The following is a 26,130-nucleotide window of genomic DNA, read 5'->3' on the forward strand; positions in this document are numbered from 1 at the left end:
CTCAGATCTCCTCTAACCTCACGCTCCTGTGCCTTATGCCTGGGTTATCCCAGGGTCTGCTGGCCTTTCTTCTCTTGCTGCAGCACTCTAGGCTGTCTCTGGCCCCTTACATTTGTCTCTCCTGGACTCTTATGGTCCCTCTGTCAGTATCAGGTGGTGGACACTGCAGTGGCAATTTGGAATCAACACCAAACCTAGAAAAGGGTAGCATGGTGTCAGTGCTCCAAACTAGTCTTCACTCAGCCTTTAAAGGTATCCAACTCTAAGACTAGGACCATTCTTTGTACTAACAGGTATTCACAACTATGAGTAGAATGCTCTAGCATAGAGGATAAAGGAAAACCAGTCTGTCATGTCTTTACCAATTTTAAGAGCCCTAATGTTGTGGCAGCCAGGATCATCTTTCTTCCCACTGCAGAAGCCTCTCTAAATTCAAGGTCAGGATCTGCCGACAACTCCCGTGCATGTGTCTCAGCGAGGCAAAAGGTAAAGGGGGAAGCTTCACTCAGTAAGCATTTAACTTTATTTTCAAAATAAGACATTTTTAATACTAGAGATTTAATGCTTTACTTTTCTCTTAGGACCATTAAAAAATCTTTTGTTTCAAATGCCTAAAATATTGCCCAGATAATTATCATAAAAACAAGCAGGAGTGTGAAGCTTGAGGTCTTAAAATTTTCTACCAAGTATGTTCAAAAGACATAAAAGCCCAGTTTATCTTTATGGAGCTACAGGGAATGGCCTAAGATTCATCTCCCAGTGGGAGTAGAGACCCAAAACTGACTGTGGTGGTTTAACTAGTCGAGCACAATACAAAAGAAGGATGTCTGACTATTGTCTTCAGGAAGAGATTCGGTCACTGCCTGGTTGTTCTGGGAAGGCTATTCCTAAACCCAGTGGGCATGGCAGTTGAATGGTGTTAACTCTGAATGCGCTGGGCCTCTGGCCACAATTTGTCATGTCATTAAAATTCTCAAATTAGGGATGTAAAACTGTTCCAAGTACATGAACTGCTAATATATTTCCAAGCCAGAAAGAAAAAAATTGATTATAATTTAGCCTTTTAATTTAGATTAGGTTACTGTATTCATTTTAATAGTCTTCAATCCTCCAATTATAATATACTCTTTTGCTAAGGCTGAAAAGGTGCTATAAAGTTATTACTAAATTACTTTCTTAGGGTGTTTGCATTTTATCTGTTGCTATTGCAGCCTCCTCAGGTATCGCTTTTACTACCTTCCTGAACTCAGAATCACAGGACGTCAAAGCTGGAAGATACCTTACCAGTGATTGGTTAGGACAGCAATGTCCTTTAGAACTTTCTGCAGATAAAAATGGCCTATATCTGTGTTGTCCAATCCAGGTGCTACTAGCCACACATGGCTGTTGAGTACTTAAAATGTCACTAACAACAGAATTTTCTATTTTATTTCAGTTAATTTAAGTTTATACAGCCATGTGTGGGTGACTGGCTACTATACTGGACAATACAGTTCTAGAACGATCCCTCCATGTCCTTCAGTTTACAGTGACGGGAGACTCAGGAGTGATTTATCCACATTATAGATCCCTAATACACCATCATCCCCCTCCTTCCCAATAGCTCCTATTCATCACTTAACTGCTTTCCTTTCCACTGGAATGTCTTCCTTAGCCTGCTATCTTTCCTGATGGTTTCCTCTTTTTCAGCAATGGCAAACAAATTCCACAAAATGATTGTACTCCCTACTTTAAGATAAAAATGAGATTAATATTTAGGCCATTCTAGCAGTAGTGGTGGAAAACAAACAGTATTGTTTTAGTTATTAATTTCAAAAGCAGCTTTAACTTAACACAATATATCTGGTAGGTTTCTGCTATGCCATCTGCATGCTACGGAATGGGAAACGAAGGCAGAGAAAAATGTAAATGTTTAGGGGCACACAAGAGACTCAGTTGGTTGAGTGTGTGATTCTTGATTTCGGCTCAGGTCGTGATCTCATGGTTCAGGAGTTCGAGTCCTACGTCGGGCTCTGCACTGACAGCACAGAACCTGCTTGGGAGTCTCTCTCTCTGCCCCTTCACACTTGTGTGCGCCTGCTTGGGATCTCTGTTTCTCTCAAAGTAAATAAATAAACTTAAAAAGAAAGTGAATGTTTGCCCAAAGTTGTACACTGAACGGTCAAGTAACAAGGAGAGCTGAGAAGCAGCATTCGCTGCCTTTCCACCAAGAAAATGGCTATTTTGGGCTGCAAGTCAGCAGTATGTCAACAGACAAGGCTTTCGGAAATAACTCTTAACTCTTCCCAAGAAACTGAACTAATTTAGAAATAAAAGGAAACTTTCTCAGGTAGATTCTCTGGTGCCGGAGAAATGTTTAATGACTGAAGCTTTGCCTGCATTCAGGTTACTCAGCGTCTAAGGCGGATTCTCTGGGAAATAATGAGGCCTGAGGAGCTAAGAACGGTTCCTTCACCATCTTAGTAGAGCTTATTGGCTGTATGAATTCTCTGATGTCTGATAAGGGCCGAACTCACGCGGAAGGGCCTCCCGCACTCCTCACATTCATAGGGTTTTTCACCCGTGTGGATTCTCTGGTGCTGAATAAGACCTGTGCGCCCACTAAAATCCTTCCCGCATTCTTCACATTTATAAGGTTTCACTCCAGTGTGTACTCTGTGATGTCCGAGGAGATGGGAGCGCTGAATGAAGGCCTTCCCACATTCGTCGCACTTGTAGGGTTTCTCTCCAGTGTGAGTCCTCCTGTGTTTGCTGAGGTCTGAGCTGTGACTGAAACTCTTCCCGCAGTCCTCGCACGTGTAGCGCCTTCTCTCCCTCTGCGGCCACTCCACTCTGCCCTTGCTTTCAGTAGCATCTCTGGGTTCCGGAGGCAGAGGAATGTCTTTGTTAAGTCCGTCATTTACCTTGCCAAGGAACTGTGTGTCCTTGGGCGTATCTTCCTTCTGGGACAACACTTCATTCTTAGTGCTGGTTTCATCACCTGTAACCAAACACAAAGGTGTCCTAATCTAAGTTTGAGAAAGAACACATGAACGCTCTAAATGTATTATAAAAGTCACACACAACGCACAAACCAGAGATTTGGCACCATCAAATCGTACCGACGATATAAGGAAGAAATTAAGAGGCGAGCGGGGAAGCCGGTGGCAGGGTTATTTGGGAAGAGATTAAGAAGAGAGAAGGCAGTGATGTGGATTGAAGGGTCACCTGGCAATCTCGTGCACAGGCAGAGTGCTGAGCGGTAAATGAGGACTACGGATATGCTGGGGATAACGAAGACTGACAGACAGGGGGTAGGAGAACAGACGGGGAGGGAGCTGAGAGTTTGGGAGAAACACGTCAGGGCCTGAAACATAGGTGGTTAAGTGGGAGAAGACAGTGGGATTAGGGATCTGAACTGAATGTAGTGAGTAGGAACCATCAGAGAAAGGAACCGCATGAAGGATAATAATCAGTTAAAAGCAGGTTGAGAGCATGCAGGGCAGGATAAATAGAGGAAGTGACAATGGATGGTCTGGTGTGTGTCCACACTCTGATCTCCAGTGCCAGCCCTGAAACGTGATTTGCATCAGAATCACACGGATGGCTTCTTAAACCAGAATACTAGGCTTCCCACTCAGCTTTGATACAGCTGGCGTAGAGCTCAAAAATTTGCATTTCTAACAAGTTTCCTGGTGGGAGAGATACTACGGATTCAGGGACCACATCTTGAGAACCAATGGGGTAGGTATTTTTCAAGGTCGAACTCAAATATTCTCTCCTCCAGGAAGTCTTCCCTAAATCTCCCAAATTGGCTCTTTTCCCTCTTCCTGATCACTATGTCCTCAACCTCATGCTTTGCATACAATAGCACACAATAGCAAGTACTCAGTAAATATTTGAGTTGAACTTTGTAAGAAAATAGCTGTTTTGATGATTTGGAGGGGGTAGAAAGTGTCACCTATTCAGTCATGCTGTGACTACCATCTCAATGAACCTAGGAATCCTAACAGTGCAGCTGTCATTTAGTTAGTCCTCAGGGGCTCACTTGGCCTGAAGGAAGCAGCAGCAAGAGCTCCCAGGGCATCTCAGTGCCTGGGTTGGGCTGGAAACTCTGGCTCACGTGGCTCACTGATGCCAAGCCACAAAGCCCACTCTTCACTGTCCTCACCGTGTCCCCTTTGCTCCCAATCGTCCTCAGATCTGTTCCTCCTGAAAAATCAGTTTTTAAAACCAGGCAGTAGACTTTCTCAAAGTTTGGATATTTGCTCGAAGATGATACTGTTTTGGAAAGTAAATGCCATGTTATCCTTGGCTAGAAATTACAAGGACTAAACTAGAGCCAGAAGATCAAGATTCCAGTCCTGGACTGATCAATGTTTAAATTCTGGCAGGTGATAACTATTTTGGTTTCCTTCTCACCTCTGTGCCTTCTTTACCCATTGTTTGATCAGATGAGGGAAGACAGGATAAAGCATGTGTAAAAGTATAACGTGTGACAGAAGTATTGCTAGGTTAGCAGGGTAAGAGTGATCAAGCAAATCATGGAAATCAGAGACACCTCCTACCGTGAAAAGGAGTATTCTGAAACATCAGCATCAGCCTCAACAGCTTCTTTACATATAGCTGTCACCAGGGGCTGGCTTTCCTGGGGCTTACTGATGAATATTAACAACAACAACAACAAAAGACACAGAGTTTGCCCTAAATGGTCAGTTCACCATCTTCAGTGTAATCTACCAGTCCTCAGGATAAGTCTCTCCCCCACAGCTTTGGGAGAAATCCAGAGAAAAATCTCATCAGGACTTCAAAGGTTTTTTTTTTTTTTTTTTTAATACAAGGTCAGCTTTTTTTGGTCAGCAACTGAAATTATAATCCTCTCCCTTAGATCTGCAACTGAACAATATAAAGAATATCGTATGGACATTGTCAAATGTGAGCTTTTTCATCTCATGGACCTCAGTCTACTTCTTGGTCAGCTGGAATTCAGGGTCTTGTTTATGTATGTCTTCTAAGTGCTAGTCTCAGGCTAATATGATTCCAAGAGACCTTTTTTCAGAACGGACAAAATGAAAAATACTGGGTTCTGACTTCTGCCAGGGCTGTCCTTCCAATGTTATTTTGGCATGTGTAATACCTAGAGTCCCTATCAGTTACAATTTGAGATTCACCCAGCCCTGCTGGTCACTGAGAGGAGATGTCCACAAAGCTCATTTGATCACCATGTGTACAGCTTGCTTGACAGTCTGGGGAGAAAGAACAAGGTTAAATGCTGAGTGAAACTGGAACAAACTGTCATTTCTTGCTAATGGAGAGTCAGTGCTGTAAGTTAATAGCATGCACAGTACTTCAAAATGAAATATTTTCAAAATGTGTTACAAAGAGGGGCACCTGGGTGGCTCAGTCGGTTAAGTGTCCCACTTCAGCTCAGGTCACGATCTCACAGTTCATGGGTTCGAGCCCCGCATGGGGCTCTGTGCTGACAGCTTGGAGCCTGGAGCCTGCTTTGGATTCTGTGCTCCCTCTCTGTCGACCCCTCTCCTGCTCATGCTCTGTTTCTCTCAAAAATAAATAAACATTAAAAAAAAGTCTCTCTGTTTAACAATAACTTATTTTTAAAAGATAGTGGCTTTTGGGTATGTTATTGTGATGACTTTTAACAACCATTCTGGACCAGCAGGCAGGAGGCCCAGCGTCTGACTATAATCTCAGCTCTGCCTATAACTCTGGAGACTCAGACAAGTCACAACCACTGTGGTGTATTTCTTCACCAGTAAAATGAAGATCTGGACCAGATGTTACATGCTTTTAATAAAAAGTTGAAAGACATGTCTTAAAATGTATTATGATTTCTGCAGGGTTTTTTTTGTTTTGTTTTGGTGGGTTTTGTTAGTTTTTTGCTTCTCAGTTTTGGGGAGTGCGGTGGTGGGGACACAGATAAAAACTGTATATGGCCCTTGGTGCTGTATCTTAGACAAAAAGTCCTACTTACACTGTTCAGTGCAGACAAACAAGATGCTGTAAGAATTCTCAGACCTCATAGAATAGCTAGATTTCATAAAGCACCTTTCAGTAGATTATATTAAGGGAAGACAATTTCTATTTTCCCTTGACAAGTTATTTTGATAGTAGCACGTATGTAAGCCTCTACAATTTTAGGTTTAGGAACTGTATTTTTCTGAATTTATAACACGTAGAGTGAAAGCAGTCCAGAGATATCATTAAAAAAACAAAGAAAGACCGACCATCTAGAACTTAAAGTTTTGCAGACTATCCATCATAAGCAATAATTCTGTGTTCCATACTGAGAATTTAGCATGTTGACATGTTAAAATATTCTTGTGACCTATCTGTTAAATTTGTTTTGAAGATTTTAAAAAATGTTTTTTAATTTATTTTGAGAGAGAGAGAGAGGGAGGGAGGGAGGGAGAAAGGAGTGGGGGAGGGGCAGAGAGAGACGGAGAGAATCCCAAGCAGGCTCCTTGCTGTCAGTGCAGAGCCCAACGCGGGGCTCAATCTCACCATGAGATCCTGACCTGAGCTGAAGTTGGATGCTTAACTGACTGAGCCACCCAGGCACACCAGTTCTTCCCCCCCCCCCTAATTTATTTATTTATTTAGGGGGAGAGAGAGAGGGAATCCCAAGCATGATCCATGCTGTCAGTTCAGAGCCTGACTCGGGCCTTGATCCCATGTGCTGTGAAAGCTTGACCTGAGATGAAATCCAGAGTCAGGAGCTTAACCCACAGAGCCACCCAGGTGCCCTCTTATTAGTTCGTATCTTGTGTCTCAGCACTGGCTACAGCTGGCTGAAGCTCCTGTTGTCCAGTGACGCCACCCTCTTCCGTGTCTCTTACTTTTCTGACAGTCCCTGATCTGTCTCCTTTACAGAATCCTCTTCCTCCACCCCAAATTCACACGGTGGCATGCCTCAAAAATTTACATGTGCCTCTCTTCTCTTCACTTGGTACGTTCTTCTTGGTCAATTTCATCTACAGCCATGTCTTCTATCATCTACTCAGGGGCAATTCCCAAATCTCTTTTCTCCTCCCACATCTTCCTCCTGTATCTAGAATCATATTTTTTTTTTTTAATTTTTTTTTCAACGTTTATTTATTTTTGGGACAGAGAGAGACAGAGCATTAACGGGGGAGGGGCAGAGAGAGAGGGAGACACAGAATCGGAAACAGGCTCCAGGCTCTGAGCCATCAGCCCAGAGCCTGACGCGGGGCTCGAACTCACGGACCGCGAGATCGTGACCTGGCTGAAGTCGGACGCTTAACCGACTGCGCCACCCAGGTGCCCCTAGAATCATATTTTAAATTGTACTGCCTACAGAATTGTATTTGGATGTTTCAGAGACAGCAAATTCGTATGTATAAAAACCGAACCTACTCTAAATCTTCACACAGATACATCCACCTTCTGATTTTTCTCTCACTCACTGACACCATTATCTGCCAGCTGCCCAAGTCGCTAACTTTGGTTTTATTACAACAGTCCCCCACCACCAATATCCAGTCAGATATGTTCACTAATAAATGAATAATATGGATCTCTTGAATTTCCTCCTTCCTCTCTCCAGCCTTAGTCTACCATGCTCTATATCTGAAAGTGGTCCCCTCACCCTGCCCTGTGTTTATATCTTTTCTCCTTACTATAGTTGTGTGCTCATTCACTTACAGACTTTGGAAAATAGAGAAGAATATGTCACTTGTGATTTCATTAGCTTCAAATAATCTTTGACTACATTTGGAGGTATCATTCCAATGTTTTCCTTTGTAACTTTAAAAAAAAGTTGGGGCGCCTGGGTGGCGCAGTCAGTTAAGCATCCGACTTCAGGCAGGTCACGATCTCGCGGTCCGTGAGTTCGAGCCCCACGTCGGGCTCTGGGCTGATGGCTCAGAGCCTGGAGCCTGTTTCCGATTCTGTGTCTCCCTCTCTCTCTGCCCCTCCCCCGTTCATGCTCTGTCTCTCTCCGTCCCAAAAATAAATAAACGTTGAAAAAAAAAATTATAAAAAAAAAAAAAAAGTAGAATCACTGATAGTGATTTTTAAAAACTCAAATCTGGGCCGCCTGGGTGGCTCAGCTGGTTAAGCATCCGACTTCAGCTCAGGTCATGATCTCACAGTTTCTGAGTCTGAGCCCCGCATCAGGCTCTGTGCTGACAGCTTGGAGCCTGGAGCCTGCCTCGGATTCTGTGTCTCCTCTCTCTGCCCCTCCCCAACTGGTGCTCTGTCTCTCTAGGTCTCTCAAAAAATAAATAAATGTAAAAAAAAAATTAAAAATAAATAAATAAATAAAAACTCAAATCTGTGTCACCCACTTCTCTATTTAATGTAACAGACCTCCATCTCTGATAGGATGAAGTTCTGTTCCTCAGCATGGTATCCAGGAACTTTCACCATTGGCCTTGCATTTTTCCCTTCTACAAAATTCTCTTCATCAAAATCAAAAACACCTCACAGCAACTGTTGTTCTTAGAATGCTGCTTTCATGCTGCTTCCCCACCCCCCACACTGTTCTCTCTGCCTGGGATGCTTCCCTTCCCACCCATGTGACCATCTCAGCTCAAGCAAACCCACTCTGATACTCCTGCAGGCCAACCACAGGGACAGCTGTCCTGTTTTGGGCAGGTTATAGCATAATTGCTCACTTCTCTGTTTCTTGAAGAGGAGTCTCACCCTTGTATTCCTAACATCTAGCATGGCCCCTGGCATATTGCAGCTGCTCAACAACGTTTATAAAAGAAGAATGAACAGAAGAGGAAGTCTCGGTCTCACCTTCAAAGCTAACCAATATCCAACACTACACTCGAAAGCACTAAGAGACTCTTTTAAGTTATACATAATTGAATGCCATCTTTCCAGGTATCAGCTAGAAAGATCTTCACTTAAAATCATTTTTCAGATTAGACAAATCACCTGGCAGGGAGCCTAGAGAATGAAAAAACCATACTGGTAACATTTATAGCAGCGAGAATGAATCCATAACAGACTGGAGTATAAATATTGCGCCAGGTGGGAAGAGCCTCTTGAGAAAGGACAGACAGCATTGAGAAAAAAACAAAAAAACAAAAAAACAACTCCAGTGTTTGGGCAAAACTGGGATTTAAAGTTTGTTTACTTTTGGGTGCCAGGGAGGCTCAGTCAGTTGAGCGTCTTTTTTTTTTAAATTTAAATTTTTTTTTTTAACGTTTATTTATTTTAGACACAGAGAGACAGAGCATGAACGGGGGGAGGGTCAGAGAGAGAGGGAGACACAGAATCAGAAGCAGGCTCCAGGTTCTGAGCTGTCAGCACAGAGCCCGATATGGGGCTTGAGCTCACGGACCGGGAGATCACGACCTGAGCCAAAGTCGGACGCTTAACCGACTGAGCCACCCAGGCACCCGGAGCGTCTGACTCTTGATTTCAGCTCAGGTCATGATCTCACGGTCCCTGGGTCTGAGCCGCACATTGGGCTCCATGCTGACAGTGCAGATCCTGCTTGGGATTCTGTCTCCTTCTCTCTCTGCTCCTCCCCCACTTGCTCATGCTCCCTCTCTCAAAATGAATAAATAAACTTAAAAAAAAAAAAAAGTAATTAAGGGGCACCTGGGTGGCTCAGTCGGTTGAGCGTCTGACTTTGGCTCAGGTCATGATCTCGCGGTCCGTGAGTTCGAGCCCTGCGTCAGGCTCTGTGCTGACGGCTCGGAGCCTGGAGCCTGCCTCGAATTCTGTGTCTGCCTCTCTCTCAGCCCCTCCCCCACTCATGCACTGTCTCTGTCAAAAATAAATAAAAACATTAAAAATAAACATAGGAGGAAGAGATGCCAATAGTACACATGTACACAGAAAAGGCCACGTAAAGACACAGCAAGTCTGTGAGTCAAGGAGGGAGGCCTCACCAGAAACCAGGCCCGCTGACACCTTGATCTTGGACTTCCAGAACGGTGAGAAAATAAGTTTCTGTGTTTAAGTCACACAGAAATGGTGGTATTCTGTTTCAGGAGCCCTACTAGACTAATACAGAGTGTCATACAAATTCTCCTGCTCAAAATGTAAATTTAAGAGAATTCAGAACTAGAATAACAACAGATATTCAACATAATATTTATTATTAAAGCGTTTATTTTAAGAGAGAGAGAGAGAGCGCGAGCGAGCATGAGCAGGGGACAGGGGCAGAGAGAGAGAATCCCAAACAGGCTCTGAGCCCTGAGCAGTGCTTGATCCCATGAACTATGACATCATGACCTGAGCTAAAATCAAGAGTTGGACGCTTAACTGACCTAGCCACCCAGGTGCCCCAGAAATGTAAGGTGTTATTAACTTGAATGAGTATTTAAATTCCATCCCCCATCCACTGGGCCAAGTAGCAGCTTTTAAGTCTAATGAAAAAGTAAATTTTCATAATTCTTTCCACGATAAGGCAACACTAGGAAGGGAGGTAAAATCTTCCAGAGTGAGGTGGAGGATAAACAGGAAAACTCGAAAAGGAGAAGATCAGAGTGAGAAAGTTCCTGTCCAACACAAGGAACCACATCTTCCCTCACACACATAAAGTCTTGCTCCTTACCATTCCTCTGGGGATCCCCAGATTCCTGATCCTCATGGATCTTCTCGGGATGGAGCCGGACAGTCAGTGACTCATGGGGCCTTCCCAAGTGGGCCAACTTGTCCAAGAGCGTGTCCTGTCTTTCTGAATTGGCTGGGACCTGGAGACAATGAAACATTGACTGGGCTGGTAAAAGGCAGATTTTGTGAAAGAACTTAAAGACCTTTAGAGAAAAGATCAAAAGAAGCATTTGCCAGGGACAGGAACACAAAAGGGAAAAATTCTCATTCAATTGCAAATGGCAACAAATGACTAATCTCTGTACTTCAGGCCACTGGAGAGGGAAATTCTCACAAGGACCCGCAGAAGTGCAGGATCACAATCTTGGGATTTGGAAAGAATCTTAAAAATTATCTAGCCCAACTTCCACTGAACAGGGGCACTTCTCTAACTCCTTTGTCCAATATGATAGCCACAAACACAACGTGCTTACTGAGCACTTGAAATGTAGTTAGCAGGAACTGAGATATGCAAAAGGTAAAATACACAATGAATTTTGAAAGTAATACAAAAAAGAATGTAAAATAGCTCATTTTTTATAGTATCTACATGATTACTTTGGGATAAGTATATATATTATTAAATATAAGATTACATATATGTAAAAGTGTATATATGTGTGTGTGTATACATACACACACACACACACACACATATATATACATATGTATACACACACACACATATATATATACACGGTTTTTTAGTATTTATTTTTGAGAAAGAGACAGAGTGTGAGCCGGGGAGGGGCAGAGAGACGGAGACAGAATCTGAAGCAGGCTCCGATGCTCTAAGTCACCAACCAGGTTATTATGACCTGAGCCAAAGTCGGATGCTTAACTGACTGAGCCACCCGGCGTCCCGCTTTGGGTTAAATATATTTAATTTCACTTGGTTTCATTTTTTAAAATGTAGCTACTAGAAAACTTTAACTACACATGTGGCTCACAGTATAATTCTATTGGACAGTTCTGTTCTGTAACATTCTTGACATCTACTTGAACCCCCCTTAACTATTTTCCTATGAAAAGAGAGGGTTTTCTCATTAAAAAAAAAAATTTATTACCAGGTAGCCCATTTCTTAATAGTTAGCTGTGGATTTTGGAGACTTCTTTACCTCTGATACCTATTTGCCTTTCAAACTGATTCGGAATCCGTCCCCAGCGTCTTTACTGAACTACACTTGAGTTATTCGACATGGGCAGCCAGGTCCCTCCCTAAGCCTTGTTCTCCTCTAGGATAACGTATGCAATACCTTCAGGTGTCCTTTCCCATGCCTTTTCTGCTTTGGCTCGGTCCATACACCCTCATCTCTCACAGCCTGGGCACTGTCCCCTTCCCACCTGCTTCTGAGGCTCATCCAGCTCTCTCTCCAGGTCCTCCAGCACGCTCACCGCCTCCTCCCCAGTGTTTGGATGGTGCGCCTGCACCCACTGCTGCAGGTCCCTGGGAAGAATGCTCAGGAACTGCTCCAGCACCAGCAGGTCTAAAATCTGCTCCTTGGTGTGGCACTCCGGCCTCAGCCACCGGCGGCACAGCTCCCACAGCCGGGTGAGAGCCTCCCTGGGCCCGGGTGCATCCCGATAGCAGAGCCTCCTGAAGTGCTGCCGGAACACTTCCCTCTTGCGGGGGCTGTAGTTTTGTGGGCCGGGGTCCCGTCCCCGGTAACGGTCTTCCGCCTTCACCACCCCAAGTCCTCTTTGTCCCTCGGGTTCCAGGGCTGCGGCCATTCTGGGCTGTGCTGGAGGATAATCGTCTCTGGGGCGGATTCAAGGCCGGTCTCTGGGAAGCTTGTTTCGGAGAGAAAGTTGGAGGCGGAGAAACGACGGAAGGTGCAGCGAGCGCAAAGCCACGCTACCCCGGGCGGCCGGCGCCCTCGAAGGCTGCGCGGACGCGCACCGAGCGGGGCTGTCCTCCCTCCGGGGCTCCGGGGCAGCGGACGCTGCTTACGCAGCCCGGAGCCACAGGTGCTCACCTGCACGTAGGTCGCGCTGCTCACCGGGTTGCGTACAGGTTACCCGGGAGCACGCACGGCGGCTGCACAGGCCGCCGCGAAACACACGCCGCTCGGGGCTCCGCGGCTGTGGGGACCCGCCCGCCCCCGGCCCCTTCCCCGCACAGGACCCAGGAGCCAGGGCGGACTCACCTCGCCCGCGAACACGCACAGGGACCACCACCGCGATCTCCCGGCGGCCCGGAACAAAGGCTGGAACCCGGCCGGCCAATGGCGTCGGCCACGGGCACTTCCGGCCGCTCTAGGCAGCCGTGCCTCTGTGGCGGCGGCCGCACCTCCCTGCCCGCCTTCCGGGAGGACCTGGCGGACCAGCGGGCCCTGGGAGGGGCCCGCGGCGCGTCCTGCCAGTGCTTTTTAGGTTCACTTATTAAATACGTGGTATGAAAAAACAATGCATTCACATCGTTCAGTATTTAAGAAGAGTGTTCTCCAGCATTTAGTTTGACAGTGTTTTTCGGGACACGCGCACGGGTGGGTAGACGCATCCGGCAGGTGCATGTTCCCCTCGCTTGTCTCCTACCAACTAGTACTGGAGATTGTTCATAAAGGGCTTCCTGCAGCCTCCGGCTTGCTTTTTTCTTTTCCTTTCCTTTCCTTTCCTTTCCTTTCCTTTCCTTTCCTTTCCTTTCTTTTCTTTTTTCTTTTCTTTTCTTCTTTTCTTTTCCTCCTCTATTTAAGCAATTGCATTGTACTCAATTGGTCGTATGTGCCGTCGTTTATTAATAATTACCCCGTTGATAGTCATGTAGGTTGTTTCCAATCTTTTACAAACGCTGCTGCAATAAGTTACTGTAAACATACTTCTGTCTCATGTGTAAGGTTATTTCCATAGTATATATTCCTAGAAGTAGAATTAGTGGAGTATAGAGGAAGGGTATTCGTACTTTTGTAACTGGTAACATTACCAGTCATGAAACCTACTAGAGATGTTCTGGTTTACCTATATTTGGCCATATAATCTTGTAAAATATTTCGATGTTTGCTAATCTCTTGGGTTAGAAATGCATCGCTGTTGCCCCCCCCCCCCTTCCCTTTCTTATACAAACCCTGATTATTCACCTACTATGCCTGGCACTGTTCTGGAAGCTGTAACTATAACAGAAGATAAGGCCCTTGCCTTCATGGATTTTATAATTTAGTGTGTGTGTGCTTGTACATATGAGGTAGGGAGGCAGGCAATAAAAAAAAATGAGAAAAACGTGTAGTGTATTAGATGGTGGATGTTACTGCCAAGCAGAAAATAAAGGAAATATGAAGTTTGGAGGGAGAAACAAGTAATGCAATTTTAAGTAGGGTGGACATGGAGGACCTCACTAGTACATTGGCATTTAAGCAAAGATTGAGGGAGATGGGTGAGTGTGTCATCAGGGTAAATTTGTTTCAGGGAGAGGATAGCAAATGCTCAGGCTGGAGTGGAGTGTGTTTGAAATATTCTAGGCACAGGGAGGAGGCTTATGTGTCCAAAACTAAGGGAAGAAAAGGGTGTTGGGAGTAGAGAGAGGGAGAGAAATGAGGGTCTTGGGTGAGTTCAAGGATCTTGGTTTTTATTCTTGGGAAGCCATTCAGAATTTCTGAGAAGAGGAGTAACATGTTCAGATGCAGTTACTGAAAAGACTACCCTGTTAAAAATAAACTTGTAAGTGAAGGGGATTGGACAAGGGCAGAAGCAGGGAGATCGGTTCAGAAGCTATTACTACCTTGGAGTGGGGATGGTTCTGAGCATGGCATAAAACCCTAAAGACATATAACTGAAAACTCATAAAGGAAAAGACGAATGTAACTGGCGATGTTAAAATTTGCAATTTCAAATGAAGAAAATAGAAACTAAGCCAGAGTAACATATGCCAGCCATCTAAAAGACACAGGACTGATTTTCCTAAAACACACAGACCTCTTACACACACACACACACACACACACACACACACACACACACAGAAAAGAAAAATATCAACAAGCCAATAGAAAAATTGGCAAACTTAAGTAGACATTTATAGAACACAAATATTAATAGACAATATGAAAAGGAGCTCAAGTTCACAAAGAATTTAAAACAATAACAAACTTTTCTTAAATTGTTCAAATTACTAAAGACAGAAAGATTAGTCATATTCAGTATTGGAAAGTATGTGAAAATATAGGCATTCTTACTTTGTATATTTTTGGAAAGCAAGACTTTTTAAAATTACTATGTCCATACCTCCTGATGCAGCAACTGAGTTTCTTGGAATTATTCATGTAGAAATATTTACACAAATGTTCAAATATACACTAAGAAACACTGTTTATTTGAAGTGGGAAACCCAAATGTCCACACTTGGGAATTTAAATTTTTATATGCCCAATCTTTTTAAAGGCTAAAAACTCAAAGATACCAAAGGCATATTGAGTAAAAAAAGTAAGTTACAAAACAGTATATAATACTATTTTTACAGAATAATTGTGTTCTCAGTGATTATCACTTCAGGTAAACTTACAGGGAACCTGATTTTATACATTATATATTTCTGTAAAACATAACTTTTTTATTAAAAAAAATTTTTAAATTATATTTTATTAAACATTTTTTTAATGTTTATTTTTGAGAGAATGAGAGAGACAGTGTGAGCAAGGGAGGGGCAGAGAGAGAGGGAGACACAGAATCCGAAGCAGGGTCCAGGCTCTGAGCTGTCAGCACAGGACTCGGATTCGTGAACTGGGAGATCATGACCTGAGCTGAAGTCAGAGGCTTAACTGACTGCGCCACCCAGGCGCCCCAAAAGATTTTATTTTTAAGTAATCTCTACACCCAACATGGGGCTTGAACTCATGACCCTGAGATCAAGAGTTGTAGCTCCACCAACAAAGCCAGGCAGGCATCCCTGTAAACTGTAACTTTCTACACAAACTTACTACTGCTGGCATAACCAGGTAAGAACTATTTTAAAACACCATTCGTTCTTCACAACCTACAACTTTCCTGTTTGGGGAATGAAACCGATATCCCTTTTCTCTATGAAATTCTTTGGCTGGCAGGTCATCTGGTAAAAGGGTGTAATTCCTTTAAGATGAAGAACAGAGCCGGGGTGCCTAGTTGGCGCAGTCGGTTAAGCGTCTGACTTCAGCTCAGGTCACGATCTCGCGGTCCGTGAGTTCGAGCCCCGCGTCAGGCTCTGGGCTGATGGCTCAGAGCCTGGAGCCTGTTTCCGATTCTGTGTCTCCCTCTCTCTCTGCCCCTCCCCCGTTCATGCTCTGTCTCTCTCTGTCCCAAAAATAAATAAACGTTGAAAAAAATTTTTTTTAATAAAATAAAAAGATGAAGAACAGAGCCAATTTCCCTTTGCTTTGCAGGCAGATACAAGTGATGAAATACACTAGGGTGGGACATTTAGGAGATGCAGAAATGAGCAAATTCAAAATACAGAGGAAGCTCCACTATCCCCTGCTGCCCCCTTCAGTGAGTTTCTCCCTCCTTATCTAATGTATCAAATTCTCTCACTGGGTTCCAAACACAAACCCTGCTTCAGGTCCTGAACTTTTTTTTTTTTAAACTTCTACCTTCCAGGGGTGCCTGGGTGGCGCAGTCGGTTTAGCGTCCGACTTCAGCCAGGTCACGATCTCGCGGTCCGTGAGTTCGAGCCCCGCGTCAGGCTCTGGGCTGATGGCTCGGAGCCTGGAGCCTGTTTCCGATTCTGTGTCTCCCTCTCTCTCTGCCCCTCCCCCGTTCATGCTCTGTCTCTCTCTGTCCCAAAAATAAATAAAAAACGTTGAAAAAAAAAAATTAAACTTCTACCTTCCAAATTTACCACCGCACCTCCCCCCATCCCCGGAAAAAAAAAAACACCTCACAAAAACACTAGTAGATGGTTTTTTTAAAAATATTTTATTATTTAATTAAATGTTTTTATTTAGTTTTGAGAGAAACAGAGAAAGCGAGCAGGGAGGGGCAGGGAGACAGAGGATCCGAAGCTGGCTCTGAGCTGACGGGAGAGAGCCCAATGCAGGGCTGGAACCCACGAACGGTGAGATCATGACCTGAGACAAAGTTGGATGCTTAACAACTGTGCCACCCAGGTGCCCCACAAATACACTATTTCAAAATAACAGTATTTTATGGGTGTATATTTTCACTTGCTTTCATTATTTAAAAAGGGAGAAAATAAATGAACAAAATGATGTGGTAAAGAAAGAATTCTTGAGACATCTTCTGCACAAACAGGTGGTTTTATTATAGCACGGGCACTGGACCTGTGGGCAGGAAGAGCCACCCGGGGATTGTGAAGACAGATTATCTACTTGGGAGTTCGGGGAGGTAAAGACAAAGGAAGTTTCCAAAGGGATTTTCATATGTTAAAGAAGACTCAAAGGATCCAGCAGCTCAAGTTTTTCCCTCTAGTGAGAGGCATTAACATTGAAACAGTAGGGAGTTCCTGGAGAAATGTTACACCCTGCCTGCCTCAACTATTTGTCAATGGCTGCAGGCTATAAGGAAATTTAATTTTATCTACGTTTCCTTTTTTGCCTTTGTTCCTCACATCTAATTCCTTGAGCATTCAAGGAATTAGAAAAAGAAACCCCCAATAAAAGTTTAGAAAAATAAAAAGAATTAGAAAATAGAAAAAGTGACATTAATAGATCCAAAAATGAACTATTTGTAAGCAAGCCCATTAAAAACAAAAAACCTATAGTAAATCCAATTGAGAGAAAAAATTTAAAAATTGTAAATGACAAATAGCAGATGAAGAAGAAAGTATGCTATCAAAATTTTAAAAATCTTAATGATGGGGATTTTCTGGGAAAGAACCTTTAGTTCCAAAATTTATTCAAGAAGAACAATCAGGGTGCCTGGGTAGCTGCTAGTTAAGCATCTGACTCTTGATTTCGACTCAGGTCATGATCGCACAGTTCTTGAGTTCAAGCCCTGAATCAGGCTCTGTGCTGACAGTGTGGAGCCTGCTTGGGGTTCTCAGTCTCTCTCTGCCCCTCCCCCACTCATGTGCACGGCTCTCTCTCTCTCAAAATAAATAAACTTAAAAAAGTAGTGGAAAAATCTAGGAGCACCTTGTTGGCTCAGTCAGTGGAGCATATGACTCTTGATCTCAGCGATGCAGTTTTGAGCCCCATGGTGGGTGTAGGGATTACTTAAAAAAAAAAAAAAGTAGAAAAACCTAAATAAACCAATCCTAAAGGAAATAATTGAAAAAGCTACCAAAGAATCATCTCCAGAAAGGCTCAATTCTGTAATATTTTAATTTTTAAAAAGTATTTACCACATGTGTATGATGAATTCTAATGTTTTCACCTGGAATATACAGAGTAGAAAGGTGAGAATCACTCCCTTTTCATAACGTAAATACACTGTTGATATTTTGTTATTTCCAATTTTTAATATTTTAAGACTGTTTTACATATTATATTTTAAAAATACTTGTATAGGCTGTTTAACATTTAAACATAACAAAAACTTTTCATTTTATTATAAGCCCTTCGTAAGAATAAATCATATCTACATACTGTTTAAGACAATAAATTGTACCTTACAGAAGAGTTGGGATGCTGACATGAGATACAGGATGCTGGACACAACTGGTGTTCCAACAAATAACAGCCATGATTGTCACAGTTTGCAAAGGACTTTTCATTTTGCCACATCATTCATTTAGTATAAAATGGGTACTGCTATCTCACAACGCACTTTTTCCTTTTTAGGAGGAATGGGCAAATCACCCGCTTCCCAGAGAGGCCAAGAATGTCTTCCTTCTCCTGGGGAGAGTCCTTCTGCTTGGCTGGCTTTGCTAAGAAGCCGTAGAACATGGCTTTTCCATAGGACACAGGGGTCCTGTGTCCCATCACCCAGAGGCCCACACAGGGCCCGGGTCGCGGTACAAACCGCAGTGAGCTGAGATTGGGTACGGGTCTTTCATTATCAGGGATTTGACCTCCAAGGCATAGAAATGAAGGGTGGATTAATACTGAGGGCTTCAGCCTCCAGGTCTTCCACGTTTTCACTGCCTTTGCTTCCACTTCCTGTTTGCGGTTGGTTTTTCTTGTGTCTCTCACCTTTCTCTTTTCCTGTTCATCCCTGACCCTCCCTTATTCGTAGCTTTTTCTTCCCACTCTCCCATTTGGGCCTCATCCTCTCCCCACTCTCCCATTTGGGCCTCATTCCACGGCCTTGCCGCCCCTGTGGCTTCAGATCTTGAGCTTCTCTCCCTCAGCTGCACCTCTGCTTTGGGCCCTGAGCCTGTTCACTCCAACATTAGTGTTGATCCCATCAGCATGCTGTTTTCATCTCACAGGAAGAACTAGTCTCCACAGGTCTGGCTAGAAGCCATCACAGTTGACTTTCAATAAGTACCTGTATTTTCTATCTAAGGAATATTTTACCATGGCTTTCCTCTACCTTCAGGTGCTCAAGTACACATTTTTAAATTTATTTATTTAGGTAGGCTTCATGCCCAGTGCAGTGCCCAAGAAGGGGCTTGAACTCCCTCCCCTGAGATCAAGACCTGAGCGGAGATCAGGAGTCAGATGTCTAACTAAGCCACCCAGGTGCTCCTTAAATCTTTTATAGTAAATCTTCAAGCTTTTGTTAGCAGAAAGCCTTTTCTTCAGAGAAAATCTTCTTGGGGGCCAGCGCCTAAAGCTAAAGTGCAGTGTTTTGGTGGCAAGGTGGTCCTGAGAAGCCCGGAGAGCAGGGCAGGGCTCACACAGGTAAGGGGAGCAGGGGGTGGTCAGGGAGCACAGGTCGCTGTGTGGTAGTGGACTGTGTCCATCCGCAGTGGGTGATAATCTGCTCCGGTCAACTCCTGCCTCGTGGGAAGGTGGCATCTAGTATTGCCACATCATGCGTTTTTGTAAGAGAATCTGGAAAGTCAGATTCGATGTGAAATCTCCAGATTTTTAAAAGTTGAAATAATTTCATGTTATCACAAAACATACTATGTGGGAAAAACGCACATGCAGGCCAAATACAGCGCCCTGGCCTGTTTGACATCTCTGGTGGAAGATGAAAGGTCACCGGATGTGTGTGATCAACCCTCCTGCTCCATCCCATGGAACCTTCCTACCCACCCAAACGTTTATCCCAAATTACAAAGTGGTTTTTGTATTTATGTTTTTAGTGTAGACAACCGAGAGGCTGAGGTCTTTTATCAAGCTAACCAAAAATTCAGGATTTTTAAAAATGTAAATCAAGTAACTCTCCACTCACACTTCAGACAAGATCATCACTCCGACTCCAAAGAAAATAGGGAGGAAAGGAGGCAGGGGAGGGAATAGCAGCATCTCTACCACCCTGGGGACATATCTAACGGATTACAGAGATCTCCTGAGCCCCTGCTTCGAGGAGGAAAGTCTGAGGCTGTGGAACGAGCCCCTCCAAGGTCCCAGGTCATCAGACGACATGCTTGTTTGGCAAGCTGTCAGGTGATTGCCTCTTTCAGCCTCCAGAAGTATTTTCAGATGACAGCGGAAACCGCAATGGTGATCACAGAATTCCCTACTTCTCCATCACGGAGACGCCCCTGTCTGACGTTCTGCAGGAAAGTGCGGATGGATAATTCTGCACCATTGCTGACATCACCAGGGCTTCTCTACAGTGTGGATTCGCTGATGCACCAGGAGGTGCGAGCTCCGTCGGAAAGCTTTCCCGCACACGTCACACTCATAGGGCTTCTCCCCAGTGTGGATCCTTCGATGTCCCAGAAGATGGGAGCTATAACTGAACGCCTTCCCGCACACGTCACACTCATAGGGCCTCTCTCCACTGTGGATTCGCTGGTGCCCAACCAGGGCTGAGCTGTGACTGAAGGCCTTTCCACACTCATCACATTCATACGGCTTCTCCCCACTGTGGATCCTGTGGTGATGGAAGAGGCCTGAGCTCTGGCTGAAGCTTTTCCCACACTCGCTGCACTGGTACGGCTTCTCCCCAGTGTGCACGCGCTGGTGCTGAATCAGGTGCGAGCTCAGACAGAAAGCCTTTCCACAGACGTGACACTGGTAGGGCTTCTCTCCCGTGTGGGTCCTCTGGTGCCGAACGAGGCCGGAGCTGTAGTGAAAGGCTTTCCCACACTCACCGCACTGGAAAGGTTTTTCTCCAGTGTGGGTCCTTTGATGCTGAACAAGGTGTGAACTGTAATAAAAGGCTTTTCCACACTCATCACACTGATACGGTTTTAATCGGTTATGTATTCTCTGATGGTCAATAAGTTGGGAACTCTGGATGAAGGTTTTGCCGCACACGTTACATGAATAGGGTCTGTCTCCAGTGTGGATTCTCTTATGTCTAATGAGGCTTGAGTTTTGAGTGAATCTTCTCCCACACTCGTCACACTTATATCTTCTCTCGGTTGAAGAATTTCTCTGATATCTCTTTGGCTGTCCTTCATGTTCTTGGGTTTCTTCACAATGAGGGACTTTTCCGTTGATTTGGCCGGGTGACTTTTTTGGAGACTCTGTATCTACGGTAACCTCCTGCTTTTGAATCGATTCTCCTTTCTCAATTCCGATGACGTCATCTGAAACAAAAGGAGAGATTTCAAACATCACTGAAACATACAGGAAGTAAAATTAAACACATCTACTACAAGTACACAGCTTAACTCTACCAACACAATTGTTCCACACCATGTGAGGAAGACAGTGGGGGAAGGCAAAGGAAGAGGGACCAGCAGTGGCTGCACTGGCCAGGCATGGCTTGTGGAGACGGAGATGGTCAGTGGGGCGTAAGTCAACAACAGGAGAGGATCTGAGAGGACAGGGGGTTCCGAGGGAAGGCCAAAGTGGGGTCGAGATGGACGAAGGCACAGGGCTGTGAGAGGAGGAAAGCTGCCAGGGGGCCGGTGCTGATGTGGAGCTGAGAAGCAGCTCCATGCAGGGGGCCCTGAAGACCCCTGGAGTACTGAAAAATGAGGGGTCAGAGCACAGAAAAGTATCCTATTTCCAAATACGCAGAACAAGCATGTCTGGACATATGGGGCACAACAGGATATTATCATGTGGGGACAGACAGAAACTGATGTGGCCCCAAAGACATGACTACTCTTCTTGCAAAGAAAAACCTGGGAGTCTACCCTGATGAACATGGATGCAAAAATCCTCAAAAGATATTAGCCAACAGGATCCAACAATACATTAAAAAAAGCATTCACCATGACCAAGCGGGATTTATACCTGGGATGCAGGGCTGGTTCAATATCCTCAAAACAATTAACGTGACTCGTCACATCAATAAAAGAAATGACAAGAACCATATGATCCTCTCAATACATGCAGAGAAAGCATTTGACAAAACACAGCATCCTTTCTGGATAAAAACCCTCAAGAAAGTAGGGATAGAAGGATCATACCTCGAGATCATAAAAGCCATATATGAAGGACCCAACGTTAATATCATCCAAATGGGGAAAAACTGAGAGCTCTCCCCTAAGGTCAGGAACAAGACAGGGATGTCCACTCTCGCCACTGTTATTCAACATAGTATTGGGAGTCTTCGCCTCTGCAATCAGACAACACAAAGAAATAAAACGCATCCAAATCGGCCAGGAGGAGGTCAAATTTTCACTCTTCACAGATGACATGATACTCTATATGGAAAACCCAAAAGATTCCACCAAAAAACTGCAAGAACTGATTCATGAATTCAGCAAGGTTGCAGAATATAAAATCAATGCACAGAAATCGGTTGCATTCCTATACATTGACAATGAAGTGACAGAAAGAGAAATCAAGGAATCGATCCCATTTACATTTGCACCAAAAACCATAAAATACCTAAGAATAAATCTAACCGAAGAGGTGAAAAATCTATACACTGAGAACTATAGAAAGCTGATGAAAGAAATTGAAGAAGACACAAGGAAATGGAAAAAGATTCCATGCTCCTGGATAGGAAGAACAAATATTGTTAAAATGTCGACACTACCCAAAGCAATCTACATATTCAACGTGATCCCTATCAAAGTAACACCAGCATTCTTCACAGAGCTAGAACAAATAATCCTAAAATTTGTATGGAACCAGAAAAGACCCCGAATAGCCAAAGCAATCTTGAAAAATAAAACCAAAGCAGGAAGCATCATAATCCCAGACTTCAAGCTCTACTACAAAGCTGTAATCATCAAGACAGGATGGTACTGGCACAAGAACAGACACTCAGATCAGTGGAATAGAATAGAGAACCCAGAAATGGACCCACAAACGTATGGGCAACTAATCTTTGACAAAGAAGTAAAGACTATCCAATGGAATAAAGACAGTCTCTTCAGCAAGTGGTGCTGGGAAAACTGGACAGCAACATGCAGAAGAATGAACCTGGACCACTTTCTTACACCATACACAAAAATAAACTCAAAGTGGATGAAAGACCTCAATGGAAGACAGGAAGCCATCAAAATCCTCCAGGAGAAAGCAGGCAAAAACCTCTTGGATCTTGGCCACAGCAAATTCTTACTCAACATGTCTCCAGAGGCAAGAAAAACAAAAGGAAAAATGAACTATTGGGACCTCATCAAAATAAAAAGCTTCTGCACAGCGAAGGAAACAATCATCAAAACTAAAAGGCAACGGACAGAATGGGAGAAGATATTTGCAAATGACATACCAGATAAAGAGTTAGTATACAAAATCTATAAAGAACTCATCAAACTCAACACCCAAAAAGCAAATAATCCAGTGAAGAAAAGGGCAAAAGACATGAATACACGCTTCTCCAAAGAAGACATCCAGATGGCCAACCGACACATGAAAAAATGCTCAACATCACTCATCATCAGGGAAATACAAATCAAAACCACAATGAGATACCACCTTACACCTGTCAGAACGGCTCACATTAACAAATCAGGCAACAACAGATGTTGGCGAGGATGTGGAGAAAGAGTATCTTTTGCACTGTTGATCGGATTGCAAACTGGTGCAGCCACTCTGGAAAACAGTATAGAGGTTACTCAAAATATTAAAAATAGAACTATCCTAAGACCCAGCAATTGCGCTACTAGGTATTCATCCAAGGGATACAGGTGTGCTGTTTCAAAGGGACACATGCATTCCAATGTTCACAGCAGCACTATCAACAATAGCCAAAGTATGGAAAGAGCCCAAATGTCCTTCGATGGATGAATGGATAAAGAAAATGTGGTATGTATATACAATGGAGTATTACTCGGCAATCAAAAAGAATGAAATCTTGCCATTTGCGACTACGTGGATGGAACTGGAGGGTATTATGCTAAGTGAAATTAGTCAGAGAAAGACAAAAATCATATGACTTCACTCATATGAGGACTTTAAGAGACAAATCAGATGAACATAAGGGAAGGGAAATAAAAATAATATAAAAACGGGAGGGGGACAAAACAAAAGAGACTCATAAATATGGAGAACAAACTGAGGGTCGCTGGAGGGGTTGTGGGAGGGGGGATGGGCTAAATGGGTAAGGGGCATTAAGGAACCTACTGAAATCATTGCTTCACTATATACTCACTAATTTGGATATAAATTTAAAAAAAATAAAAAATGAAGTTAAATTAAAAAAAACAAAACAAAAAGAAAACCCAAAAACCTGGGAGTCTGTCAATCCTGAAGCTCCGCTCTGTGGGTCATTTGAGATGCCCCAGGTAAATAGTCACCAACACAGAGAAGGGTCTTTTAACAGACCTAGACTCTCCCACCGTCCTGACCCAGAGAAGGCATAACTGCCCATAACTGCCCTGCCTGTGTCTCCTACAGACGTGCCTCGAGCAGCATCCCAATGACCACACTCCTCCAGGGTAGGAGATGTGGCCACTTCCTCAGTGGTTGACAGTTTCTGGAAAACAGTGAGACTGTCCCACTCAAGGCAGATTCTCTGTGAAAGTAACCCCATTTTAGGACCCAGAGTGAAGGGCAGACCTAACCCTAGGCAGAGGCACTGGCCAAATGTGCCCAAATGGGTCAGCTAAGGAGACTCTGGGAGCAGGGTGGGAAGGAGCCAAGGTCTAACAGTAGATGTGAGATCTCTCCCTGGCCCCCTGCTGAGGAGGGTGACAGCCATCATGGGGGGTCAGGGCATCCACGTATGAAGGGCAAAAACCCAGAGATGAGGTGGAGCAGAGAAGCAGGCTGCCCAGAGTGATAGGAGCCTTTTCCTGGGCCTCCTTTTAGGACCAGGGCCTGTGATCATTACTCACCAGACCACCCTGCCACACGGGTGACAAAACAAAAATCTCATGTTACTGGTTATATGTGGTTATCGTGAAGTTTTGGGGCACTTTAAAACCTTATGTTACATCTACCTTAGATACATCTGTGTGCAGAATTCAAAGGAAAATTACACAAAGTACACATTTATGCAAGAACATGGTCTTTTAAAGCCATAAGCAAATATAAAATGTACTCTAGATGAGATCCAAAACATCACTGCACATACAATGGAACTAAAATTCATATCAGCATGAGAAGAAAACTTATGGATTATTATTAAAAAGCATAGCATAGGTGGGACGCCTGAGTGGCTCAGTCGGTTAAGCATCTAATTTCAGCTCAGGTCATGATCTCACAGTTCATGAGTTTGAGTCCTGCGTCGGGCTCTGTGCTGACAGCTCAGAGCCTGGAACCTGCTTCGGATTCTGTGTCTCCCTCTCTCTCTGCCCCACCCCTGCTTACGTTCTCTTTCTGTCTCTCAAAAATGAATAAACGCCATTTAGGAAGGAAAAAGAAGGAAAAAAAGAAGGAAAAGAAAAAGCATAGTACAGAAACATAATTTCTAACCCACTAAAAAAGGTTGGGGAAAATGGTGTGCTTTTTAGTCAGGACACCACAGCGACTTCACACTTCAGCTTCACATACATGGAGTGATAAAAATAAAAATTACCCTAAGACAAGTCTGTGCTAAAAAAACAAGACAAACATCTCTGTGGACCAGAAAGGGAACAAAACCACAGAATGGTAGCTACAGTTGAAGCCACGGGCCAGGTTCTAGCTCACAGCTCATGCCAGAGTCTGGGTGGGACACAGACAAACACACAAGCACGTGGACAGCACGGCAGCCAACAACCCTGTGGGGACACCTGTGATGACACTGATGGTCTGTGTTACCCCGCATGACTCTGGAGCCCCGGGTCTGGGGTGGGAGTGGGGCACAGGTAATGAGAGAATTGCTAAGGAAGGGGAGAGCGTGAAGCAGATCGGAAGGAACTCAAAATGGACCCAGACACGAAAATTTCAAAACGTGAATGGAATGCTAGGAAAGATGATTAACAAAGTCACCACTTGGAACATGAATTCAACCCAGATGAAATTATTCTCATCAAAAATCCTGAAGATTAAAGATCCCTAAAACAGATAACTGATGTCATAGTATCCACATCACATAAACACAGAGTTAGGAAATAAAATCAGCAAAAATGGAACAAGAGTAGACAGTATAAAAACTGGAGAGAGATTTTAAAAGTGGATAAACCAGAGTCCGAGAGAATAAACTGGAACATAACGGGACTCCCCTGGGATGTACCACAGAGACAAAGACATAATATATGTGAAACAGCAGTTAAGCAAAATGAACAGATGATAAACAGGT

At 43.9% G+C, this 26,130-nt stretch overlaps 1 protein-coding gene across 3 annotated transcripts in view; it reads right to left on the reverse strand.

Annotated features, from left to right (window-relative positions):
- Positions 1-500: 500 nt before the first annotated feature.
- The window catches only part of LOC122489100 (zinc finger and SCAN domain-containing protein 16-like), a 31,119-nt gene continuing 5,489 nt past the window's right edge, over positions 501-26,130 (reverse strand). The window contains exons 1-3 of one of the 3 annotated variants that reach the window (XM_043590615.1): positions 11,920-12,854; positions 10,538-10,676; positions 501-2,980 (exon numbers count right to left, since the gene is read on the reverse strand). In XM_043590615.1, coding sequence (XP_043446550.1) covers positions 2,460-2,980; positions 10,538-10,676; positions 11,920-12,306 — 1,047 coding nt within the window. In that variant the 5' untranslated portion in view covers positions 12,307-12,854 and the 3' untranslated portion in view covers positions 501-2,459. Of the gene's footprint in view, positions 2,981-6,654; positions 7,049-10,537; positions 10,677-11,919; positions 12,855-20,154; positions 21,092-26,130 lie in introns of those variants that run through there. The other 2 variants (XM_043590616.1, XM_043590617.1) reach the window with 2 other exon arrangements.

This window comes from Prionailurus bengalensis, chromosome B2 (assembly GCF_016509475.1).
Source record: "Prionailurus bengalensis isolate Pbe53 chromosome B2, Fcat_Pben_1.1_paternal_pri, whole genome shotgun sequence".
Classification (NCBI taxonomy): Eukaryota; Metazoa; Chordata; class Mammalia; order Carnivora; family Felidae; genus Prionailurus; species Prionailurus bengalensis.